We start from the raw sequence: 25418 nt of genomic DNA, 5'->3' as shown, positions 1-25418 counted from the left end.
GGAAAGAAATGGGAGGACTGAGCAAGCATAATGGCCTAGAGTGGCAAAAGGGGAAATGAAAACATGAGCTGATTCAGTGTAGAAAAGGTCACACACAGGGTGGTGATGTCCAGTGTGTGCTAATATGCTGTTTGTTGTAGTGAGACAGTGATCTCACAAAAAGAGGGAAGGATATCCTAGCACTAACACAGAGATAACGGGAACAACTTCCAAATTCTGATTTTACATTTACAGATTAGATTGCCAAAAATATAACAAAAAAATGTAACCAAAATTTAAAAAATGTAGAGATTTAGTGACCATCCAGTCACTAGTATACAAATGATACAAGACTATGCTGTTTTACATGGACCCTAGGTCTAGTCTGGCATTAATATGCAAGGCTTTTGGGACACACAGGGTTAGTTTTGTAAATGTGCCAGCCCCATGAGGTCATTGAGACAAGAGGTCTATAAAAGACATGTGGTTACAGAGAAGCTGAGGGATTTTAAATTCAGATCCCACACCATGAAGAGCACTTTTGTTCTGTTGTGGCTCTTACCATGCGTTATTTGTGGAGCAAAGCTGCCGAGATCAAGTGAGAAACAAGTTATATTACTTACTATCTCTTCTATATGCTTGTTCAGACATCATCAGACATGCTAATTTTTGCATTTCTTTTATATTCTTTTTATATTTTTGCACATTTTCTTCACATTATTTTATCTGTTCTTTTTTACATTGAAGCTTTTCTAAGACTTGTAATGCTTTTAGTTTTGTTGTGTCTGGTGTTAAAGCTTACTGTACATCTATCCAACACCATTTAAAGATACCGATGGCAGATAGCTCTACAGGTTTTACATTTACCAAGAGATGCAAGCAAATCTTGAGGGTCAGCTGTTGGGAGAATTCACAAATCAGGGGCAATTCGCAAGTGTTTAATATTTAATTTCTATAAGGCCACTTTCAGATGGACACATTTTAGCATTTGTATTACAACAGCAACATCAGAATCTTCCTCATTACTACCATACAATTTAAAAAAATGATCTCTGTAAAATTACGTCTAGGAGCTGCTGCTGTATTATGGAGAAAGCTGGCTAATTTTTCACATTTTAAAGTACAATTTTTATTACCCATATTCAGGAAATGTTGACTCTATAATTGGCCAAAGTGTTTGTTTTTAGAACATTTTTTCATTTTTATTATTTTTAAAGTTTGCAATGTTTTATTTATTATCGTTATCATTTATATATGAGTTTACTGTTTTAGAAATTATGGTCTCTTTAAAAATAATACTAAATGTGTAGCTCTTCATAAAATGCTAGCATCATGTTCTATAAAAAGGCAACCTTACCTAAAATGGAATCCATGGTTTGAAACACTACTCCAGCAGGGAAGTATTGCTTTCCTTGCTTGGTCTCTTCCTCTACTGTTACCTAAATAGCCTTATTGCTCTGGACTAGAGGCCATCTTATTCTGTAAAGTGCAAGATTGGGAAACATTTTAAAGAATAGATGGTGACCGCTGTGAACTGGATAAAATAGTAATGACCCAGCATGGCCAACTAAACATGTTCCTAGGTATGTAAATGTTCTACATAGCAAGTCTGTGTTTGTTGCAGTATTTTATCAATGTAATTTACCCGTACATTTTCAAAATCCTTCCTCCATGGAGTATGATAGCCCCAACACAACCCTTCACGTTGTTTAATTGCTTGCACACAGTATAATTGTTAGGGGTCGAGTTCCCGCCTCTGCACAAGGGGAATCTCGAGCCATCTCTGCTGCGGTTTCCTATTCTTCTCCAGCCGCAGTGGAGCCTGCTCAGCGGAGACGTTGTTCCCAGCGTCTGGCTCAGGCAGATACTCTGCATCTGGCTACTGCTGTTATTCCAGGCTCTGCCATTATAGCTAGCACTGGTCAGCAGCGAGAACTCGCTTCTGGGACTAAGTCCTGCTTTCTCCCTTCTGAGCATGCCCAAAGGAAGACCTCTCATTGGAGGTCAGGGGTCACACGCTCAGGTCCTGAAGCAACTCCCATTCGTCCTCTAGGAAGGTCCTGAAGTTGCTGCAACTTTAAAAGGTTCGCATGGCCGCTCGGCCATGCACTAGTATCAATCTTTGTCATGAGCTTTACGCCAGTGTGGTCATGTATGCTTGTGGTCAGGGCCCGGCTGAAATAAGCCACTAGAATACCGGCACCTCCGGTGAGGAGTTTGTTTGCATGTATTCAGGGCCCGGTTGAAATAAGCCACTAGAATACCGGCACCTCCGGTGAGGAATTGCTTGTGTGCTTCTCTGACTGCATGACCACTGACTGCTATCAGCTCAGCAGTTAGCTGTGTACTCCTGTGAGCTTAACAGGAAACAGTGCTTTTCTATCACGGCGACTCTGTGAAGTAACAGAGCTCGCTTATACCGCCATATAGTGCCATTTTCTAGCAGCAGGTTCTCCTCCTGCTCGGTGGACCCCTGGCTGCGAACACACCAATAATAACATCTATATTTACTTGGTGCGTTCCGCCAGCCCTAACATAATACTAGCGCCAGGGTCTGGCTAGTAAATGGCGGATCAACAGCAATCTCTGCGGTACATCCAGCAGCTGGAGGGTAGATTGGCAGCTCTTGAGTGCTCAATCTCAGCAGTGGATGTTACCGCAGTTGCTGTTCAGGCTGCTAGTGTGGCTGCAGCAACCTTGTCCACTGCCACCCTTGTTTCGACTCTTTCTCGCCTCCCGCTGCCAGAGAAATTTTCTGGAGATTCTAAATCTTTTTGGGTTTTCGTGAGCCAGTGGTCTGTACATCTTGAGCTTCTGGCTGCATGTTTCCCCACAGAGCGGGCAAAGGTGGGATTTATAGTGTCTCTCCTGTCGGACAGGGCGTTGGAGTGGTGTACACCGCTGTGGGAGCGTGGCGATCATGTGGTGCAGAGTGCGCCGCTGTTCCTGAGCACACTGAAACAGGTCTTTTTAGGACCTCGAGTCACCCATGATTTGGCGCTCCAACTGTTGGCATTGACTTAAGGCCCGTCCTTGGTCAGCCATTTTGCCGTCCACTTCCACACCCTAGCATCTGAGCTGGAGTGGTCGGATAAAGCACTTATCCCTATATTCTGGAGGGGGCTTGCTGATCACGTGAAGGACGCTCTGGCCACTAGGGAGATTCCACACTGGAGGAGTTAATAGCTGTGTCCACTCGAATTGACCTCCGTTTTCACGAGCGGAGGTTAGAGCGAGCCCAGCATAGGCAGAGGTTTCAGCTGGCTCCCACCTTCGCCAAACCTTTGGAATCTCCGGTCCTGGTCCCTGAGTCACATGAGGCCATGGAAGTGTCACGAGTGGGATCTAAGTCCTGGACCGCTCGTGCACTCACGGTCTGTCATGTTTGCCAGCAGTCAGGACATCTTGCCACCAGATGTTCCCAGCGGTCGAGGAAATGTCAGCGTCTAGTGGTAGTAGGTGGAGGTACACTAGACACGGTGACGTTTGCCTCCAAATTGTCCTTTAAGGGGACAATAAGTATAGGTTCATTCTCCCATTCGGTAGAGCTCTGCGTGGATTCTGGGGCGGAGGGCAATTTTATGTCTTCTGCCTTCGCCCAACGTCACACAATTCCCCTGGTAATGCTAGCTCAACCAGTTACCGTACAATTGGTGAATGCGTCGACACTGCTCTCTCAGATAACTTACCAGACCATCCCTTTCTCTCTGTCCATGTCACCATCTCATTTGAAGAAAATATCTCTGCTCATCATTCCTGAGGGAATTGATGAGGTCCTGTTAGGGATACCTTGGCTACGGTACCAGTCTCCTCATATTGAGTGGTCCACAGGCAGAATTTTGGGATGGGGTGAATCTTGTGGGGGTAGATGTCAAAGGGAAAGCATTCAGGTTGCTACTACTGAGGTACCCGCAGATCTATCCTCTCTCCCCAAGCAAAATTGGCCCTATGCGGACGTGTTCTCCAAAAGGGCTGCGGAGACTGTTGTGAATTCTGCTCTTGGGCTCCCTCCGATGGTTGTAAGTGGTAGCGCTGCTGTCTCTGAATCGCAGCATTTATCAGGTGTGTTCACTTTTTGCAATTTTGACAAGGCTATTTAGTCTTGCTTCACCCTTTAGTCAGTGCCAGTTGTCCATTGTTCCTGGAGGATTCACATCCCTGCCAGGTCTCTTCTGCTTTGCAGTTCATTTCAACAAAGATAAGTTCTGGCCTTGATTTTTGCTGTCCACATGCTGTGGCCTTATTGTTCAGTTCTTTTCCATGTTTTTGTCTTGTCCAGCTTGGTCTGTATAAGGATTTGTTTAGCCAAGCTGGTATCTCTGGAGATGCAGATATACCCTCCATATCTTTAGTTAGCTTTGGAGATTTTGTATTTTCTGTCGTGGATATTTTCTAGTGTTTTAATACTGATCGCATAGTACTCTGTCCTATCCTTTCTATTTAGCTAGAAGTGGCCTCCTTTGCTAAATTCTCATTTCAGTCTGTGTATGTTTTTTCCCTCTCCTCTCACAGTCAATATTTGTGGGGGGCTGTCTATCCTTTGGGGATTTTCTCTGAGGCAAGATAGTTTTCCCTTTTCTATCTCTAGGGGTAATTAGTCCTCCGGCTGTGTCGAGATGTCTAGGGAGCGCTAGGTACATTCCACGGCTACTTCTAGTTGCGGTGTTAAGTTCAGGGTCTGCGGTCAGTACAGGTACCACCTTCTCCAGAGTACGTCTCATGCTGCTCTTAAACCACCAGATCATAACAGTACAACTGGCCAACAATGAGTTAACCGCATCTCAGAAGAAGGGAAGGAAAGTGCTGAGCCATTTTTTTTTCTGTAGTCTGTTGTGTTTTTTTTTTTTTCTTCCCTCTTTACCTCTGGGTTGCTCAGGAGTTCGGTGCTGGTATGGATGTTCAGGGATTGGCTTCTCGTGTGGATCAACTTGCTGCTAGAGTACAGGGTATTTCCGATTATATCGTTCAGACTCCGGTTTTAGAGCCTAGAATTCCAACTCCTGATTTGTTTTTTGGGGATAGGTCCAAATTTCTGAGCTTTAAAAATAACTGTAAACTGTTTTTTGCTCTGAAACCCCGTTCCTCTGGTGATCCCATCCAGCAGGTTAAAATTGTTATATCTCTGCTGCGTGGTGACCCCCAGGATTGGGCATTTGCTCTGGCACCTGGGAATCCGGCGTTGCTTAATGTAGACACCTTTTTTCAGGCGCTTGGGTTATTGTATGACGAACCTAATTCAGTGGATCATGCTGAGAAGACCTTGTTGGCCCTGTCTCAGGGTCAAGAAGTGGCAGAGTCATATTGCCAGAAGTTTAGAAAATGGTCTGTACTGACTAAATGGAATGAGGATGCCTTGGCGGCAATCTTCAGAAAGGGTCTTTCTGAATCCGTTAAAGATGTTATGGTGGGGTTCCCCACGCCTGCTGGTCTGAGTGATTCTATGTCTCTGGCCATTCAGATTGATCGGCGCTTGCGCGAGCGCAAAGTTGTGCACACTATGGCATTGTCTTCCGAGCGGAGTCCTGAGCCTATGCAGTGTGATAGGATTGTGTCTAGAGCTGAACGACAAGGATTCAGACGTCAGAATAGGTTGTGTTTTTACTGCGGCGATTCTGCTCATGTTATTTCTGATTGCCCTAAGCGTACCAAGAGAATCACTAGTTCTGTTACCATCAGTACTGTACAACCTAAATTTCTGTTATCTGTGACCCTGATCTGCTCATTATCGTCATTTTCTGTCATGGCATTTGTGGATTCAGGCGCCGCTCTAAACTTAATGGACTTAGAATATGCCAGACGTTGTGGTTTCCCCTTGCAGCCTTTGCAGAGTCCTATTCCTTTGAGGGGCATTGATGCTACACCGTTGGCTAAAAATAAACCTCAGTTTTGGACACAGCTGACCATGTGCATGGCGCCAGCCCATCAGAAAGATTGTTGTTTTCTGGTGTTGCATAATTTGCATGATGCTATTGTGCTGGGTTTCCCATGGTTACAGGTGCATAATCCGGTATTAGATTGAAAATCTATGTCTGTGACTAGTTGGGGTTGTCAGGGGGTTCATGGTGACGTTCCTTTGATGTCAATTGCCTCCTCCCCCTCTTCTGAAATTCCTGAGTTTTTGTCAGATTTCCAGGATGTATTCAATGAGCCAAAGTCCAGTTCCCCTCCACCGCATAGGGACTGTGATTGTGCTATTGACTTGATTCCAGGCTGTAAGTTCCCTAAGGGATGACTTTTCAACCTGTCTGTGCCAGAACATACCGCCATGCGGAGCTATGTTAAGGAGTCCTTGGAGAAGGGGCATATTCGGCCATCTTCTTCACCATTGGGAGCAGGTTTTTTTTTTGTTGCCAAAAAAGATGGCTCCTTGAGACCCTGTATTGATTATCGCCTCTTGAATAAGATCACGGTCAAATTCCAATACCCTTTGCCTTTGCTTTCTGATCTGTTTGCTAGGATTAAGGGGGCTAGTTGGTTTACTAAGATTGACCTTCGAGGGGCATATAATCTTGTTCGTATTAAGCAGGGTGACGAATGGAAAACTGCGTTTAATACGCCCGAGGGTCATTTTGAATACCTTGTGATGCCATTTGGACTCTCTAATGCTCCATCTGTGTTTCAGTCCTTCATGCATGATATATTTCGGAATTATCTTGATAAATTCATGATTGTATATTTGGATATTTTGATTTTTTCAGATGATTGGGAGTCTCATGTGAAACAAGTCAGGATGGTATTTCAGATCCTTTGTGATAATGCCTTGTTTGTGAAGGGGTCTAAGTGCCTCTTTGGAGTACAGAAGATTTCTTTTTTGGGCTTCATTTTTTCTCCCTCATCTATAGAAATGGATCCGGTTAAGGTTCAGGCCATTCATGATTGGATCCAGCCCACATCCGTGAAGAGCCTTCAGAAATTTTTGGGCTTTGCTAATTTTTATCGCCGTTTCATTGCCAACTTCTCCAGTGTGGTTAAACCCCTGACCGATTTGACGAAGAAAGGCGCTGATGTGACGAATTGGTCCTCTGCGGCTGTTTCTGCCTTTCAGGAGCTTAAACGCCGATTTACTTCTGCCCCTGTGTTGCGTCAGCCGGATGTTTCTCTTCCTTTTCAGGTTGAGGTTGACGCTTCTGAGATTGGGGCAGGGGCCGTTTTGTCTCAGAGGAATTCTGATGGTTCCTTGATGAAACCGTGTGCCTTCTTTTCTCGAAAGTTTTCGCCTGCGGAACGCAATTATGATGTCGGCAATTGTGAGTTGTTGGCCATGAAGTGGGCATTTGAGGAGTGGCGACATTGGCTTGAGGGGGCCAAGCACCGTATTGTGGTCTTGACCGATCATAAGAATCTGATTTATCTCGAGTCTGCCAAACGGCTGAATCCTAGACAGGCCCGATGGTCCCTGTTTTTCTCCCGTTTTGATTTTGTGGTCTCGTATCTTCCGGGTTCTAAGAATGTTAAGGCTGATGCCCTCTCTAGGAGCTTTTTGCCTGATTCTCCTGGGGTCCTTGAGCCGGTCGGTATTCTGAAGGAAGGGGTGATTCTTTCTGCCATCTCCCCTGATTTATGACGGGTTCTTCAGGAATTTCAGGCTGATAAACCTGACCGCTGTCCAGTGGGGAAATTGTTTGTTCCTGACTAGGGTTGAGCGACCTTAACTTTTATAGGATCAGGTCGGGTTTCACGAAACCCGACTTTCTCAAAAGTCGGGTTGAGTGAAATCGGCCGATCCTATAAAAAAGTCGTGGTCGGGGTCGGCCGAAACACGCAACCAAATGCACTGCAATGGGATACTATGGTTCCCAGGGTCTGAAGGAGAGGAAACTCTCCTTCATGCCCTGGGATCCATATTTAAGTGTAAAATAAAGAATTAAAATAAAAAATATTGATATACTCACCTGTCCGGCGCCCCCTGCAACTTACCGAGGGAACCGGCGGCCTGCTTTGGTTAAAATGAGCGCGTCCAGGGCCTTCCGTGACGTCACGGCTTTGTGATTGGTCGCGACGGCCCATGTGACCACCACGCGACCAATCACAAGCCGCGGACGTCATTCTCAGGTCCTAAATTCCTAGAATTCTAAATTCCAGGAATTTAGGACCTGAGAATGACGTCCGCGGCTTGTGATTGGTCGCGTGGCGGTCACATGGGCCGTCGCGACCAATCACAAAGCCGTGACGTCATCTTAAGGTCCTTCACGCGCTGATTCTTAGGAAGGAAGGCTGCCGGAAAGAAGCCGAGGGTGAGTATATACCTAATAGGAATATACTCACCCTCGGACGCGCCCTGCTTCTTTCTGGCAGCCTTCCTTCCTAAGAATCAGCACGTGAAGGACCTTAAGATGACGTCACGGCTTTGTGATTGGTCGCGACGGCCCATGTGACAGCCACGCGACCAATCACAAGCCGCGGACGTCATTCTCAGGTCCTAAATTCCTAGAATTTAGAATTCTAGGAATTTAGGACCTGAGAATGACGTCCGCGGCTTGTGATTGGTCGTGTGGCGGTCACATGGGCCGTCGCGACCAATCACAAAGCCGTGACGTCACGGAAGGCCCTGGACGCGCTCATTTTAACCAAAGCAGGCCGCCGGTTCCCTCGGTAAGTTGCAGGGGGCGCTGTTGTGAACTATACTTCTTGGCTCCCTCTTGTGGTCACTAGTGGTTTGGCACTTGGATTGTCCTTTCCCAGGTTGGTACTCACCTGCTTCGTTAGGCCTGGGGTGTTGCTATTTAAACTTCCTGGATTCTCAGTCCAGTGCCTGGCATCGTTGTAATCAGTTCACTTCTGTTTGCTCCTGTCTGCAGGTCCTGGTTCTTTGCAAGATAAGCTAAGTCCTGTTTTCGTACTTTTGATCATTTGCATTGTTCTTATTTTTTGTCCAGCTTGTACAAAATGTGATTCCTGTTATCGCTGGAAGCTCTAGGGGGCTGATATTCTCCCCCCCACGCCGTCAGTCGGTTTGGGGGTTCTTGGATATTCAGCGTGGATATTTTGCAGGGTTTTTTGCTGACCATATAAGTCTTCTTACTATATTCTGCTATTAATCAGTGGGCCTCTCTTTGCTAACTCTAGTTCATTCTTACGTTTGTCTTTTCTTCTTACCTCACCGTTATTATTTGTTGGGGGCTTGTATTACTTTGGGGTCTTTTCTCTGGAGGCAAGAGAGGTCTTATTTTCCCTGATAGGGTTAGTTAGTTCTCCGGCTGGCGCGAGACGTCTAGGATCAACGTAGGCACGTTCCCCGGCTGCTGTTAGTGTTTTGTGCTAGGATCAGGTATATGGTCAGCCTAGTTACCACTTCCCTATGAGCTGGTATTTATGTTTTGCAGACTTTGCTGTAATCTCTGAGGTCCCCTGCCATTGGGATCAAAACAGGGCGCCGGACAGGTGATTATATCAATATTTTTTATTTTAATTCTTTATTTTACACTTAAATATGGATTCCGATACCGATTCCCGATATCGCAAACATATCGGAACTCGGTATCGGAATTCCGATCCCAGATTCAGAAGATCGCCGACCTCATGGCCGACCCCACACAGGGGTCGGGTCGGGTTTCATGAAACCCGACTTTGCCAAAAGTCGGTGACTTCTGAAAATGGCCGCCCCGTTTCGCTCAACCCTATTCCTGACAGATGGACTAGTAAAGTGATTTCGGAGGTTCATTGTTCTGTGTTAGCTGGTCATCCTGGGATTTTTGGTACCAGAGATTTGGTTGGTAGGTCCTTTTGGTGGCCCTCTTTGTCACGGGATGTGCGTTCTTTTGTGCAGTCCTGTGGGACTTGTGCGCGGGCCAAGCCTTGCTGTTCCCGCGCTAGTGAGTTGCTTTTGCCTTTGCCGGTCCCTGAGAGGCCTTGGACGCATATTTCTATGGATTTTATTTCGGATCTTCCGGTTTCCCAGAGGATGTCAGTTATCTGGGTGGTTTGTGACCGGTTTTCTAAGATGGTTCATTTGGTACCTTTGCCTAAGTTGCCTTCCCCTTCTGATTTGATTCCGTTGTTTTTTCAGCATGTGGTTTGTTTGCATGGCATTCCGGAGAATATTGTGTCCGATAGAGGTTCCCAGTTTGTTTCTAGGTTTTGGCGGGCCTTTTGTGCTAGGCTGGGCATTGATTTGTCTTTTTCTTCCGCATTTCATCCTCAGACAAATGGCCAAACCGAGCGAACTAATCAGACTTTGGAAACTTATTTGAGATGCTTTGTGTCTGCTGATCAGGATGATTGGGTGGCTTTCTTGCCATTGGCCGAGTTTGCCCTTAATAATCGGGCTAGTTCTGCTACCTTGGTTTCACCCTTCTTTTGTAACTCTGGTTTTCATCCTCGTTTTTCTTCGGGGCCTTCTGATTGTCCTGGGGTGGACTCTGTGGTTGACAGGTTGCAGCAAATTTGGGCTCATGTTGTTGACAATTTGGTGTTGTCTCAGGAGGGGGCTCAGCGTTTTGCTAACCGTCGTCGGTGTGTTGGTTCCTGGCTTCGGGTTGGGGATTTGGTCTGGTTGTCTTCCCGTCATGTCCCTATGAAGGTTTCTTCCCCTAAGTTTAAGCCTCGGTTTATTGGCCCTTATAGGATTTCTGAGATTATCAATCCAGTGTCTTTTCGTTTGGCCCTTCCAGCCTCTTTTTCCATCCATAATGTTTTTCATAGATCTTTGTTGCGGAAATATGTGGTGCCCGTTGTTCCCTCTGTTGATCCTCCTGCCCCAGTGTTGATTGATGGGGAGTTGGAGTATGTGGTTGACAAGATTTTGGATTCTCGTTTTTCGAGGCGGAAGTTTCAGTATCTTGTCAAATGGAAGGGTTATGGCCAGGAGGATAATTCTTGGGTTGTTGCCTCCGATGTTCATGCTGATGATTTGGTTCGTGCCTTTCATTTGGCTCGTCCGGATCGGCCTGGGGGCTCTGGTGAGGGTTCGGTGACCCCTCCTCAAGGGGGGGTACTGTTGTGAATTCTGCTCTTGGGCTCCCTCCGGTGGTTGTAAGTGGTAGCGCTGCTGTCTCTGAATCGCAGCATTTATCAGGTGTGTTCACTTTTTGCAATTTTGACTGGTCTATTTAGTCTTGCTTCACCCTTTAGTCAGTGCCAATTGTCCATTGTTCCTGGAGGATTCACATCCCTGCCAGGTCTCTTCTGCTTTGCAGTTCATTTCAACAAAGATAAGTTCTGGCCTTGATTTTTGCTGTCCACATGCTGTGGCCTTATTGTTTAGTTCTTTTCCATGTTTTTGTCTTGTCCAGCTTGTTCTGTATAAGGATTTGTTTAGCCAAGCTGGTATCTCTGGAGATGCAGATATACCCTCCATATCTTTAGTTAGCTTTGGAGATTTTGTATTTTCTGTGGTGGATATTTTCTAGTGTTTTAATACTGATCGCATAGTACTCTGTCCTATCCTTTCTATTTAGCTAGAAGTGTCCTCCTTTGCTAAATTCTCATTTCAGTCTGTGTATGTTTTCTCCCTCTCCTCTCACAGTCAATATTTGTGGGGGGCTGTCTATCCTTTGGGGATTTTCTCTGAGGCAAGATAGTTTTCCCTTTTCTATCTCTAGGGGTAACTAGTTCTCCGGCTGTGTCGAGATGTCTAGGGAGCGCTAGGTACATTCCACGGCTACTTCTAGTTGCGGTGTTAAGTTCAGGGTCTGCGGTCAGTACAGGTACCACCTTCTCCAGAGTACGTCTCATGCTGCTCTTAGGCCACCAGATCATAACAGGAGACCCTTCCGCCTCACTGTCCCTATGACTGTCCTATTGACCTCTTGCCTGGTGCTGAGCCTCCCCTGGGGTCGAGTCTATCCTTTATCTCTCCCAGAGACAGAGGCAATGTCTCAGTACATCCAGGAAAATCTGGTAAGAGGATTCATTAGGAAGTCAGTGTCACCTGCAGGGGCTGGGTTCTTCTTCATGCAGAAGAAGAACGGGGAACTACGTCCATGCATAGACTACAGGGGTCTTAACGCCATCACCATTAAGAATAAGTATACCCTGCCCCTGATATCTGAGCTTTTTGATAGGCTACGGGAAGCAAGGGTATTTACCAAGCTAGATCTGCGGGGTGCTTACAACCTGATTCGCATCCATGAGGGGGACGAATGGAAGACGGCTTTTAACATCAGGGATGGGCATTATAAATATATATGTAGTGATGCCCTTTGGGCTCTGTAATGCTCCAGCCATTTTCCAAGACTTTGTAAATGATATCTTCCGGGATATGCTTTCCACCTCGGTCGTAGTCTATCTGGATGATATTTTCATCTACTCTCCAGATATTGACTCCCACCGGAGAGATGTTTGCAAAGTCTTCGACCTCTTACGAGCTAATCCCCTCTATGCCAAGTTGGAGAAATGTGTGTTTGAGCAGGAGTCTTTACCTTTCCTGGGCTATATCATCTCCACCCAGGAATTGGCTATGGATCCTGCCAAACTACAGTCTGTGATGGACTGGCAGGAACCCCATTCTCTTAAAGCGGTGCAGCGGTTTATGGGGTTCAGTAACTATTATGGCCAGTTCATTCCTCATTTCTCAACTTTGGTAGCGCCCCTTGGTAGCCCTCACCAAGAAGGGAGCAAATCCCAAATTGTGGTCTGAGGAGGTCTCCAAGGCCTTCATTTCTATTAAGTCCCATTTTTCTAGCGCTCCCATTCTACATAGCCCCGATGTAGATAAGCCGTCTATAATGGAGGTGGATGCCTCTTCCGTTGGTGCTGGAGCAGTCCTCTTTCAAAAGGATGCTCAAGGTCGGAAGCATCCTTGCTTCTTCTTTTCCAAGACCTTCACACCAGTGGAGAGAAATTATTCCATCGGGGACAGGGACTGCTAGCAATGAAGTTGGCCTTCTCTGAGTGGAGACATCTTTTGGAGGGGGCTCGCTATCCTTTCCAAGTATTCACAGACCACAAGAATTTGGTTTACCTACAAACAGCCCAGCGGTTAAATTCTTGCCAGGCCAGATGGTCCTTGTTCTTCTCCCGGTTCCATTTCACCCTCCATTTCCTTTCCAGGGAGAAGAACATTCGTGCCAACACTCTCTCTCGCTCCGTTGAATCATCTGAGGAGGAGGAAGAGGAGCCTCGGCTTATTGTCCCTACCGAGAGTCTGAGAACTGTGGCCCCGGTTTCGCTAGAGTCTGTGCCTTCAGGCAAGACTTTTGTATCATCCAGTCTGCGTAGGGAGGTTCTCTCTTGGGCTCACTCGTCCAGGGTGGGTGGACATTTTGGGTCCAAAAGGACATTTGAGCTACTGGCGAGGACATACTGGTGGCCGCATATGGCCCGTGACATCGCAGACTATGTTCGGGCGTGTGTCTCCTGCACCAAGAACAAGTCTCCTCGTCAACGGCCAGCTGGGTTGCTTTACCCCCTGCCGGTGGCGGACAGGCCCTGGGAGATGGTCGGGATGGATTTTGTGGTGGGCTTACCCAAGTCTCGTGGCTGCACCATTATTTGGGTAATCACCGACCATTTTTCCAAAATGGTGCACTAAGTGCCTCTTCCACGGCTACCTTCTGCATGGGCGCTGGCAGCGTTGTTCATCAAACATATTTTTCGCCTACACGGTATGCCGGACAAAATTGTCAGTGACCGGGGTCCCCAGTTTGCATCTCGGTTCTGGAGAGAGCTTTGTCGTCTGCTCAGCATTGAATTGAATCTCTCCTCGGCATATCATCCCGGGACAAATGGGTTGGTAGAGAGGGCCAACCAGACTCTGGTCACATATCTACATAATTTTGTTTCTGCCAGGCAGGATGACTGGGCATCCTTGCTACCGTGGGCGGAGTTTGCGCTAAACAATGCAGTAGCCGATTCCACCGGTCAGACTGCATTCCTCCTTAATTACGCCCAGCATCCGTGTGTCCCTGTGCCCATGCCCGTGTCTTCCGCCGACTCCAGGGTGGCAGACTGGGCTGTGGGACCACACTCAGGATGCCATTCGGGCCTCCAAGGAGAGAATGAGGTCCTCCGCCAATGCTCATCGGTGCCCTGCTAAGACCTTTGCTCCTGGAGACTTAATGTGGCTCTCTGCCCGTAACATCAGGCTGCGTGTTGAGTCCACTAAGTTTGCACCTCGCTATTTGGGTCCCTTCAAGGTACTCAAACAGGTTAACCCTGTGGTCTACCGTCTGGCCCCTCCTCCACGCCTAGGTATCACCGACACCTTTCATGTGTCCCTCTTGAAGCCCGTATACATGTCCCGGTTTTCGGAGTCATCTGCCGGGACATCAGGTTCGTCTACGGACGATTATGAGGTGAATGCTGTTTTGGGGTGCAAGGTGGTACGTGGCAATAAATTTTATTTGGTGGACTGGAAGGGTTATGGTCCAGAGGACAGGTCTTGGGAACCTGCTGAGCACATTCGAGCTCCGCAGCTCATTGCTGCCTTCGAGCGTAGCAAGGTCCAAGGAGGGGGGGTAATGTTAGGGGTCGAGTTCCCACCTCTGCACAGCGGTCTCCCATTCTTCTCCAGCCGCAGTGGAGCCTGCTCAGCGGAGATGTTGTTCCCAGCGTCTGGCTCAGGCAGATACTCTGCGTCTGACTGCTGTTATTCCAGGCTCTGCCATTATAGCTAGTACTGGTCAGCGGCGAGAACTCGCTTCTGGGACTAAGTCCTGCTTTCTCCCTTCTGAGCATGCCCAAAGGAAGACCTCTCATTGGAGGTCAGGGGTCACACGCTCAAGTCCTGAAGCAACTCCCATTGGTCCTCTAGGAAGGTCCTGAAGTTGCTGCAGCTATAAAAGGTTCGCATGGCCACACGGCCATGCACTAGTATCAATCTTTGTCATGAGCTTTGCGCCAGTGTGGTCATGTATGCTTGTGGTCAGGGCCCGGCTGAAATAAGCCACTAGAATACCGGCACTTCTGCTGAGGAGTTTGTTTGCATGTATTCAGGGCCCGGCAGAAATAAGCCACTAGAATACCAGCATCTCCAGTGATGAATTGTTTGTGTGCTTCTCTGACTGCATGACCACTGACTGCTATCAGCTCAGCAGTTAGCTGTGTACTCCTGTGAGCTTAACAGGACACAGTGCTTTTCTATCACGGCGACTCTGTGAAGTAATAGAGCTCGCTTATACCACCATATAGTGCCATTTGCTAGCAGCAGGTTCTCCTCCTGCACGGTGGACCCTGGGCTGCGAACGCACCAATAATAACATCTATATTTACTCGGTGCATTCCGCCAGCCCTAACAATAATGACTCCCACTAGACCTCCAACCAGTATAATGGCCCCCACATAGCCACTCAAACAGCATAATGGCACTCGACATAGCCCTACAAACAGTATAATGGCACCACACATAGTCTTCCAAACAATATAATGACCCCCACATAACCTCCAAACAGTATAACAGACCCTACACATAGCCAGCAAAACTGGAAAGTGCCCCCTATATAGCCCTCCACACATTATAATTGCTACCACATAGAACTCCAAACAGTAAAATAGTTCCCCTCGTAGCCCTACAAACATTTTAATTGGCACCCACATATCCTTCTAAACAGTATACTGGACCCCATATAGTCCTCCAAATTGTATAATGGCCCTGCATAGCCCTCAAATTAGTATATTGGCCCCCATAACGTACTCATTTATTTAAAACTAGATAGTGGCCCGAATCTAACACATCGGGTATTCTAGAATATGTATGTAGTTTATTTATGAAGTTTTCAGAATAATGCAATTTATACACAGGATTCGGCCGGCGGGGTGCGACCAATTAGCGAAGCGTGGTTCAAATTCCATGCCAATTCGTGGCCGGACTGCGACTGTCGCTGATTGGTCACGCCCGCCGCAAACAATCAGTGAAGCCAGGGCCTGCTCCAGGTTTTTGAGGGCCCCGGGTGAAAGAGTCTCAGTGGGCCCCCCTCTTTAACACATACCACGATTCATGATGCACAGATACAGCAGAGAAATATAGCACAGCCAAGTAGTATATAACACAGCACACGTAGTATATAACACAGCCCACGTAGTATATAACACAGCCCACATAGTATATAGCACATCCCACGTAGTATATTGCCCAGCCTCGTAGTATATAGCACATCCCCGTAGTATATAGCACAGACACGTAATATATTGCCCAGCCACGTAATACAGTATATTGCACAGCCACATAATATATTGCACAGCCACATAATATATTGCACAGCCACATAGTATATAGCACAGCCACGTAGTATATAGCACAGAGATGTAGTATATAACACAGCCCATGCAGTATATAACACAGGCCACGTAGTATAGAGCACAGCGATGTAGTATATTGCCCAGCCACGTAATATATACCACAGCCACGTAGTATATAGCACATAGACGTAGTATATAACACAGCCCACGCAGTATATAATACAGCCCATGCAGTATATAACACAGCCCATGTAGTATATTGCCCAGCCACGTAATATATTGCACAGCCACATAATATATTGCACAGCCACGAAATATATTGCACAGCCACGTAATATATTGCACAGCCACGTAGTATATAACACAGCCCATGCAGTATATAACAGAGGCCACATAGTATAGAGCACTGCGATGTAGTATATTGCCCAGCCAGGTAATATATACCATAGGCCACTTAGTATATAGCACAGAGACGTAGTATATAACACAGCCCATGCAGTATATAACACAGCCCATGCAGTATCTAACACAGCCCACGTAGTATATAGCAATGTGGGCACAATATCCCTGTTAAAAAAAAGAATTAAAATAAAAAATAGTTATATACTCACCCTCCATCGGCCCCCGGATCCAGGCCAGGCATTTACCGATGCTCTTCTCGACGCTTCGGTCCCAAGAATGCATTGCGGTCTTGCAAGATGATGATGTAGCTGTCTCTGAGAATATAATGATTTTTTATTTTGTTTATTATTTTTAACATTAGATCTTTTTACTATTGGTGCTGCATAGGCAGCATCAATAGTAAAAAGTTGGTCACACAGGGTTAATAGCAGCGTTACTGCGTTACATCGCGGCATAACGTGGTGTAACACAGCCATTAACCCTGTGTGAGCGCTGACTGGAGGGGGCACTGACAGAGAGTAGGAAGGGGTGAATTCGCAGCCGGACTGTGCCTGTCGCTGATTGGTCACGGCCTGCTGGCCGCGACCAATTAGCGACGCGGGATTTCCATGACAGACAGACAGACAAACAGACAAACAGACGGAAGTGCCCCTTAGACGATTATATAGATAAATAAATAAATAAATAATGATATAATTGTTCACCTCTCCTCATTCCCCCGCTGCTCCAGTCTCTGCAGCGTTTGGTCTGAAGCTCTGCATGTAAGTAGAAAGGATCCAACTTCAACATTATTATTAAATTATAAAGTCTTTATTAGAGCCATTAAAATCAAGGCATTTGTTGTGACAAAAATTGATTACTGTGTTCTGAGTGTGGAAGATGCCAAGAGGATGGAAAACTGGACACGTTTTGAACACTGGACGTGTTCTTAAAATCAGTTTTATGAAGAGGAAAAACAGGAGAGGAAGATAGCAAGGGTTACAAGTAATTAGCATAATGAAATGATTGTGTGACAGATGTGTGAATTTAAATATGGAACAATACATACTAAAAATATATATATAGGGTGGTCCAAAAGTAGGTGGACAGTATGTGTAATAGGGTTATGAAGGGGGAGATTTATCAAACATGGTGTAAAGTGAAACGGACTCAGTTGCCCTTAGCAACCAATCAGATTCAACTTTTCATTCTTCACAGACTTTTTGGAAAATGAAAGGTGGAATCTGATTGGTTGCTAAGGGCAACTGAGTCAGTTTCACAGATCCAGTTTTCACAGATAATTCTCCCCCAAATCTGTTTTCTTTTCAGATAATTCAGATAACCCATAATGGCAAATAATTTAAATAGAGATCAAAGAAAATGGATTTTAAAAGAGTATTGGAAATCTCAAAATGCTGAAACAGTTAGAGCAAATTGGGTTGAAACATTTGGTACTCAAGCCCCAAAGAGACAAACCATTTACCGCATTCGTGACAAATTCGATGCCACTGGCTAAGGCCGCCGTCACACATGCGAGTTTTACGGACGTAAGAGCGCAGAAACTACGTCCGTAAAACTCACATAACATACGGCACAATGATTCTCAATGGGTCTAGTCCTATCAGCCGTATATTACGGATCCGTAATATACGGCGTTCTACGGCCGTACAAAATCGCAGCATGCTGCGTTTGTCAGCATATTGCGCAAATAATATGCCAATGAAAGTCTATGGGGGCGAGAAAAATACGGATTCCACACGGACCTGCAGTGTGACTTGCGAGAAATACGCAGCGGTGTTAGTGAAAAGTCGGTAATTCAATTGCCGGCTTTTCATTTCTCCTGCCTAAACCCGACAGGATATGAGACATGGTTTACATACAGTAAATCATCTCATATCCCCTTTTTTTTTGCATATTCCACACTACTAATGTTAGTAGTGTGTATGTGCAAAATTTCAGCGCTGTAGCTGCTAAAATAAAGGGTTAAATGGCGGAAAAAATTGGCGTGGGCTCCCGCGCAATTTTCTCCGCCAGAGTGGTAAAGCCAGTGACTGAGGGCAGATATTAATAGCCAGGAGAGGGTCCACGGTTATTGGCCCCCCCGTGGCTAAAAACATCTGCCCCCAGCCACCCCAGAAAAGGCACATCTGGAAGATGCGCCTATTCTGGCACTTGGCCACTCTCTTCCCACTACCTGTAGCGGTGGGATATGGGGTAATGAAGGGTTAATGCCACCTTGCTATTGTAAGGTGACATTAAGCCAGATTAATAATGGAGAGGCGTCAATTATGTCACCTATCCATTATTAATCCAATTGTATGAAATGGTTAAAAAACACACACACACATGATTTAAAAGTATTTTAATGAAAGAAACAAACAGGTTGTTTTAGTATTTTATTGCTCTCTCAATCCATCAGGAACACCCTCGCTTGGCAAAATAATAAACACACAATATACATACCTTCTGATGTCCTATCACGTCCCACGAGGTAATCCATCTGAAGGGGTTAACTAATATTACAGGCATGAGCTGCGCTATACCACTCGCTCGTGCCTGTAATCCCCGGGTGCTGAAAGGAAAGCAGAGTGATCTATACTTACATTCAGTCGCGGTGATGCGCCCCTGCTGGATGTTCTCATGAACTGCAGCCTGGGAACTTTTTCCCACGCTCCAGGTCATATGAGGACATCCACCAGGGGGCGCATCACCGCGACTGAAGGAAATGTAGGTCAATAACCTACATTTCCTTCATTCGCCGGGGAATTACAAGCACGAGCACAGCTGCATTTGCAGGGCTCCTGCTTGTAAATTATTTTAACCCCTTCAGATGGATTACCTCGTGGGACGTGACGGTTCAACAGAGGGTATGTATCTTGTGCATTTATTGTTTTGCCAAGCGAGGGTCTGCAAATGGATTGAGAGAGCAATAAAATATTAAAACAACCGCTGTGTTTATTTCATTAAAATACTTTTAAATCATGTGTGTGTGTTTTTTAACCCTTTAAAACAATTGGATTAATAATGGATAGGTGTCATAATTCACGCCTCTCCATTATTAATCTGGCTTAATGTCACCTTACAATAGCAAGGTGGCATTAACCCTTCATTACCCCATATCCCACCGCTACACGGGAGTGGGAAGAGAGAGGCCAAGTGCCAGAATAGGCGCATCTTCCAGATGTGCCTTTTCTGGGGTGGCTGGGGGCAGATGTTTGTAGCCAGGGGGGGCCAATAACCATGGACCCTCTCTAGGCTATTAATATCTGCCGTCAGTCACTGGCTTTACCACTCTGGCGGAGAAAATTGCGCCAATTTTTACCGCCATTTAACCCTTTATTTTAGCAGCTACAGCGCCCAAATTTTGCACATACACACTACTAACATTAGTAGTGTGGAATTTGCAAAAAAAAGGGGGATATGAGATGGTTTACTGTATGTAAACCATGTCTCATATCCTGTCGGGTTTGGGAAGGAGAAATGAGAAGCCGGCAATTGAATTACCGGCTTTTCACAGATATCGCGCTGAAGTAAATATAAATACAGACTATATATATATATATATATGTTAAATCATAAATTCCGAACCAACACTACACCCACACCAACAGGTTATTGGGGTGCCAGGATATATAGCGGTTCAGTGCATATATTATAGGAAAAACCAAAAAAGAACAATAAAGCACCAAAAGAACCAATTAGTCATGTAAAATCTTTATTAATTAAAAAGGGGTAACAATTAACCATAAAACACAGGAAATGACAGGGAACACACCACAAAAGGGTGGCAGGATGGTCACTGACAGGCAAACAGGTACCAGTGTAAGGGTAAGTATTAGAATCAAAGGCGAGCATGCAAATAGAACCATAGGCTAAATAGGACCCAAAATGTATACCCATAAATCACTACACCGTGTACCAGGTTCCATATACACACAGGTCACAGGCAATTACCTGCTAAATATCAGAGAGCATGCACCACCATAAAACACATGTAAGTAACAAAGTTTACCTGCAGGACCACGATGCCACCCACCCCAACGCGCGTTTCGGCTCCGTGCCTTCTTCCGGGGGACCACTTGATTGGCCGGCACGTTCGCCAGACTTGACCCCAATGGATTTTTTCTTTTGGGGAGTACTCAAGGACAAAGTTTATAGTCGAAAACCAAAAAGTGTCAGTGATTTGAAAAATGACATAAGAGATGCATTTCGAGAAATTAATACCCAAAGAGACTTGCGCAAAAATGTTTGTCGAAGCGTAAGAGGCAGACTTCAAAGCTGTGCAAATTGTGATGGAAAATAGTTTTAGCACCTGCGTTGATAAAATTTAAGGGCTTTTGTATTATTGTTCAGAATAAAATATAACTGTCAGTGTTATGCTTGTGTTAGTAAATATAATTTTATATATAAATCAAAATAAATGTTATTATTTTCTGTCCACCTACTTTTGGTCCACGTACTTTTGGACCACAATGTATATTAACAAAGAGATGCAAAATAAAAGAGATGCAGTCAATTAGATTGAAAGAAATTCTGATATAATTACTGTAAAGTAAGTCAGTAGTGTAACATGATTTCTCTCTTCAGATTTAAACCTGTGTGTTAAGTAGGTATATCCAATAAGCTTCTGTGTCACGTAATGTTTTCTCCCTTTCTCCACCTCTTGTATGTCTGGAAACATGTTCTATTGCATAAACCGCACAGTATGTTGTCTCCCTATTATGTGCGATAATAAAATGGTTTGAAATATTGGCTATATTGCGACTGGTGGTCTGTACAATGTCATATAAATGTTCTCATATTCTATTTCTTAATTTTTTGGCTGTAGAACCTATATACTTAAGACTGCAAGCCTGGCATTCAATGATGTACACCACATATTCAGAGTTACAGTTTAAAAAATTCATAATTTTGAAGGTCTTAGTGCCGTCAGAATATGATAAGGTCAGAGTTTTTTGGGAGTGTGTGCATGTTTTGCATGGGAACTGTCCACATTTAAATTAACCTGTCATGGATAACTGGTGATGAGGCTGCAAAGAGTTGCCAATTGTAGGTGCAATACTATCCTTTTACCATCTTTTAGTATTAGATCCATAGTATCATCATTTCCGAGAATATTGAGGTTACGATTTACTATATCCGAAATAGATTTGAAATAAGAACTACTTCCTCTCACCATGCCATAGCTAGGTTGGTTACCGATGGGGAAAATTTGTCTCCCATAGAAATGCCATGATTTTGAAGAAGAAAATCTCTTGTTAAACAAAAAATAATTATGGCAGAGTAAAAATGACAAAATAGACATGATGTAGAATTTTAAATCAACAGTATAGAAACTGTATTTGGAAAGATGGAAATTAACAGCAAGAATGGCAATTTGGTGAGGTATACAGTGCGACCACACCTCAAGTTAACCAAGTCCATTTGGAATCCCAATTAACCAAAGGTTGAAACTCTGTATCTAACCACTGGCCAAGGGGTTCTCGCAAAGAGCCGATTCTGGACACTATAGGGTGCATGGGAGGACGAATGTTCTTATGTGTCTTCAGTAGGGCACGCAGGATAGGAATTGTGGGACTATCCACAATGAGATACTCTGATTTTTTTTTTTTTTAAACCTTACGAAAAACCTTCCTGAATAATAGATTTGCAAGCATTTAGAAAGGTAGATGTTGGATCTTGTTTGATAGCAAAATAAATATCATTGTTTGAGATCATTTTATCCTTACCGGTCTGAAGCTCCACACAGAGGGTAGTGACGGAATCGCTCTCACTGCGCTGAGACATTAGAGCTCAGACCCCGAGGGAGAATAGTGGAGGGGGGAGCTGATGGCTCCCTTTTCCTTCATTACTTTCAACTGTATCTGCATGGAAGATAGATAGTGATATTGTCATGCTGCTACAGTGCAGTATAACGCAACCTCCACCGGAGGGAGCTTGAGAGGGAAGTGAGACTGCATACACAGAGAAGCACCACAGAGCAGCAGCACAGGTGCCACAAAGTGGTGAGAGAGTGGTCAGACAAGCCGAGAGGCAGAAGTACCAAAAAGGGATAAGCAGTAAACATGGTCAGAAACAAGCCAGGAGGTTCAGCAGTGGTCAGAAGCGGATAAGACAAAGTCAGAAAGCAGAAGCGAGTCTGAATACGAGCCAAGTCAGGAACCAGAGAATCAAACAGACAAACAGAGAAACGCTGGGAAAAGGGCAAACAGAGGGAGTCAAAAGACACGGGACAAATCAGGGATCACAGCAAGACAAATGAAGAGTTACCAGAGTCAGGTTCACATTCCGAAGGCAAAACTATGGCTGACACCACCAGCAGGATGCCTGGGAGCTAAATAGCAAACCCGAGCCAAGAATGAGGCAGAGCAAAGTTAACCCTTGACATGATCCACTTTGACAGATATGGATAATTGAACAGAAAAAAAAGCAAACAAAAAAATACAAAGCATAAAAACCTGATTTAAATAATAGGACATGTTCTGATTATTATTATTATTATTTATTTATATAGCACCATTAATTCCATGGTGCTGTACATGAGAAAGGGGTTACATACAGGGTTATAGATATCATTTACAGTAAACAGGTTTACAGTGACACACTGGTACAGAGGGGAGAGAACCCTGTCCTTGCGGACTTACATTCTATGGGATAGTGGGGAAGATACAGAAGGTAGGGGTTGGCGGCGGCGGCTCTGGCGGTGGTGAGGCGGCGGCTCGGTTATTGTAGGCTGTAGGCTTTCCTGAAGAGATGGGTTTTCAGGTTCCGTCTGAAGGATCCGAGGGTGGTGGATAATCGGACGTGTTGAGGCATGGAATTCCAGAGGATGGGGGATATTCGGGAGAAATCTTGGAGGCGATTGTGTTCTGATGACACACTCCCTTTAAGTGTCAGTATAGTTGAAGATTACATTTGCAGGAGAGATTAGATTCATTACCAGAATACAATTAAAGGACAAAAACACCTTATGGAATTGGATTCAGGTATGTCTTCGTGCTTGACATAGGGGTCTCCAGTGCCCAGAAATGTGCTGAATTCTGTGAATATTCTAAGTTTACAATCCATTTCATTGCATTTTTGTTCCAACCATCTTCAATAAATAAGGTAAATTTATTAAAACGGTCTCAAAGATTATCTGCTTTGTAGATCAACTACTGTGAAGCGCTGTTTCAATAACACTTTCCTCCCTTTATTGACAGAGAAATCTCACCCAATGTCACAGTTTGCTGCTACTAATGAGGAGATTCAGAACCTGTCTAAACAGCTGTATTTGGATGATGTGAACAGAGCTGGCAATGGCGACATTATCCTGAATCTTCAGCACAGGGCATCCAGTTCCCAAACTGGCACAGGGACAGACTTTTCCAGCCAAAAGTAAGCTGATTATAACTACCAAAATATGGAGCATAACCACCAAACTATTCAGAATATTAAAAAAGTACAACTTTAATAACATAATACATCAAAACAGACAATCAATATATCAGTGCTTGCACTCATGGATATTGACATGGGTAAGAATCACTAAATGATAGTAATAGCCCCTCTGCTACATGGATGTTTGCTCATGAGTGGTCACTGGTCACTGACCAGACAAATCTTAATGAAATTTGACTATAATTTATCTATTTAGCAGTAGGGATGTGCCATTCCCCTGTTTGTTACACAAAATTTTGCACTCTTTCTTTATATGCACTAATTTTTTGCTAGGGGTAATTTGCATATGTGCTAGAATATAAGAATTACCTTTCTCCATGTCGTATGCTTGTGATGTAACACCATTGTTTTACTGGTGTACCTTGGCCGAATTCAATAGCTTTGTTTTTTGATATGTGATATACTGATTGTCTGTTTTGATGTATTATGTTATTAAAGATGTATACATTTTGAATCGTTTGGTGTTTAATATGCTCCATATTTTGGTAGTTATATGTTGTTTGGGAGCTCCATAGGGTACATACCCATATTAGTCCTGGTTGACGGGATTTTGTTTTAGACTATGGCATCTATATTTGAGATTGTGTTGCTCAAAAGTAAGCGGATTGCATGATGACATCTTCTAGCAGTTGGTATTACATAAAGTCATGACCGAAAGTTTTGGCACCCTTGAAGTTATTCCAGAAAATGAAGTATTTCTCCCAGAAAATTATTGCAATTAGACATGCTTTGTTATACACATGTTAATTTCCTTTGTGTGTATTGGAACAACTCAAAAAAGAGAAAAAAAAGGCAAATTGGACATAATTTCACCCAAAAACCCCAAAATGGCTGGACAAATTGTTGGCACATTTCCAAAATTGCAGGTAAACAACTTTGTTTCAAGCATGTGATGGTTGTTCAAGCGCACCTGTGGCAAGTAACAGGTGAGGGAAATCTGAAAATCACACTAGAAATCAAATGAAAAAAATGAAAATGACAGAGGTTGACTCAGCCTACAGAAAGAGAAGAGAACTCTATGAGGACTTGAGAACTGGTACTGGCACTGTATCTAATCTCCCTGGATGTGAATGTCAGAGAAAATTGATGAAAGATTGCAACACAGGATAGTCCGGATGGTGGATAAGAAGCCCCTATCAAGTTCCAAAGATATTCAAGCTGTACTGCAGGCTCAGGGTGCATCAGTGTCAGCGAGAACTATCTGTCGACATTTGAATTAAATGTTATTGCAAGAATGCCAGAAGCATGCAGAAATGGATAAAAACAAAACACTGGAGAGTTCCGTACGGGCCACCAATGAGTCTGGATCAATATGCAATTGAACACCTGTGGAGAGATCTTAAAATTGATGTTGGGAGAAAGCGCCTTCAAATATAAGAGACTTTGAGCAGTTTGCAAAAGAAGAGTGGTCCAAAATTGCAGTTAAGAGGTGTCAGAAGCTTGTTGATGATTATAGGAAGTGATTGATTGCAGTTATTTATCCCAAAGGGTGTGCAACCAAA

General features: G+C 44.6%; 1 protein-coding gene across 1 annotated transcript in view; it reads left to right on the top strand.

The window, feature by feature from the left end:
* The first annotated feature begins 415 nt into the window (after positions 1–415).
* Positions 416–25418, top strand: part of LOC143816860 (uridylate-specific endoribonuclease D-like) — a 70228-nt gene continuing 45225 nt past the window's right edge. Inside the window, exons 1-2 of the mRNA XM_077297784.1 lie at positions 416–577; positions 23679–23853. Of these exons, the coding sequence (XP_077153899.1) occupies positions 427–577; positions 23679–23853 (326 nt within the window). The 5' untranslated portion in view covers positions 416–426. The remainder of the gene's footprint in view (positions 578–23678; positions 23854–25418) is intronic.

This window comes from Ranitomeya variabilis, chromosome 3 (assembly GCF_051348905.1).
Source record: "Ranitomeya variabilis isolate aRanVar5 chromosome 3, aRanVar5.hap1, whole genome shotgun sequence".
NCBI lineage: Eukaryota > Metazoa > Chordata > Amphibia > Anura > Dendrobatidae > Ranitomeya > Ranitomeya variabilis.
Note: the sequence above shows the minus strand (reverse complement) of the source record. Positions and strands in the feature narration are given on the sequence as shown.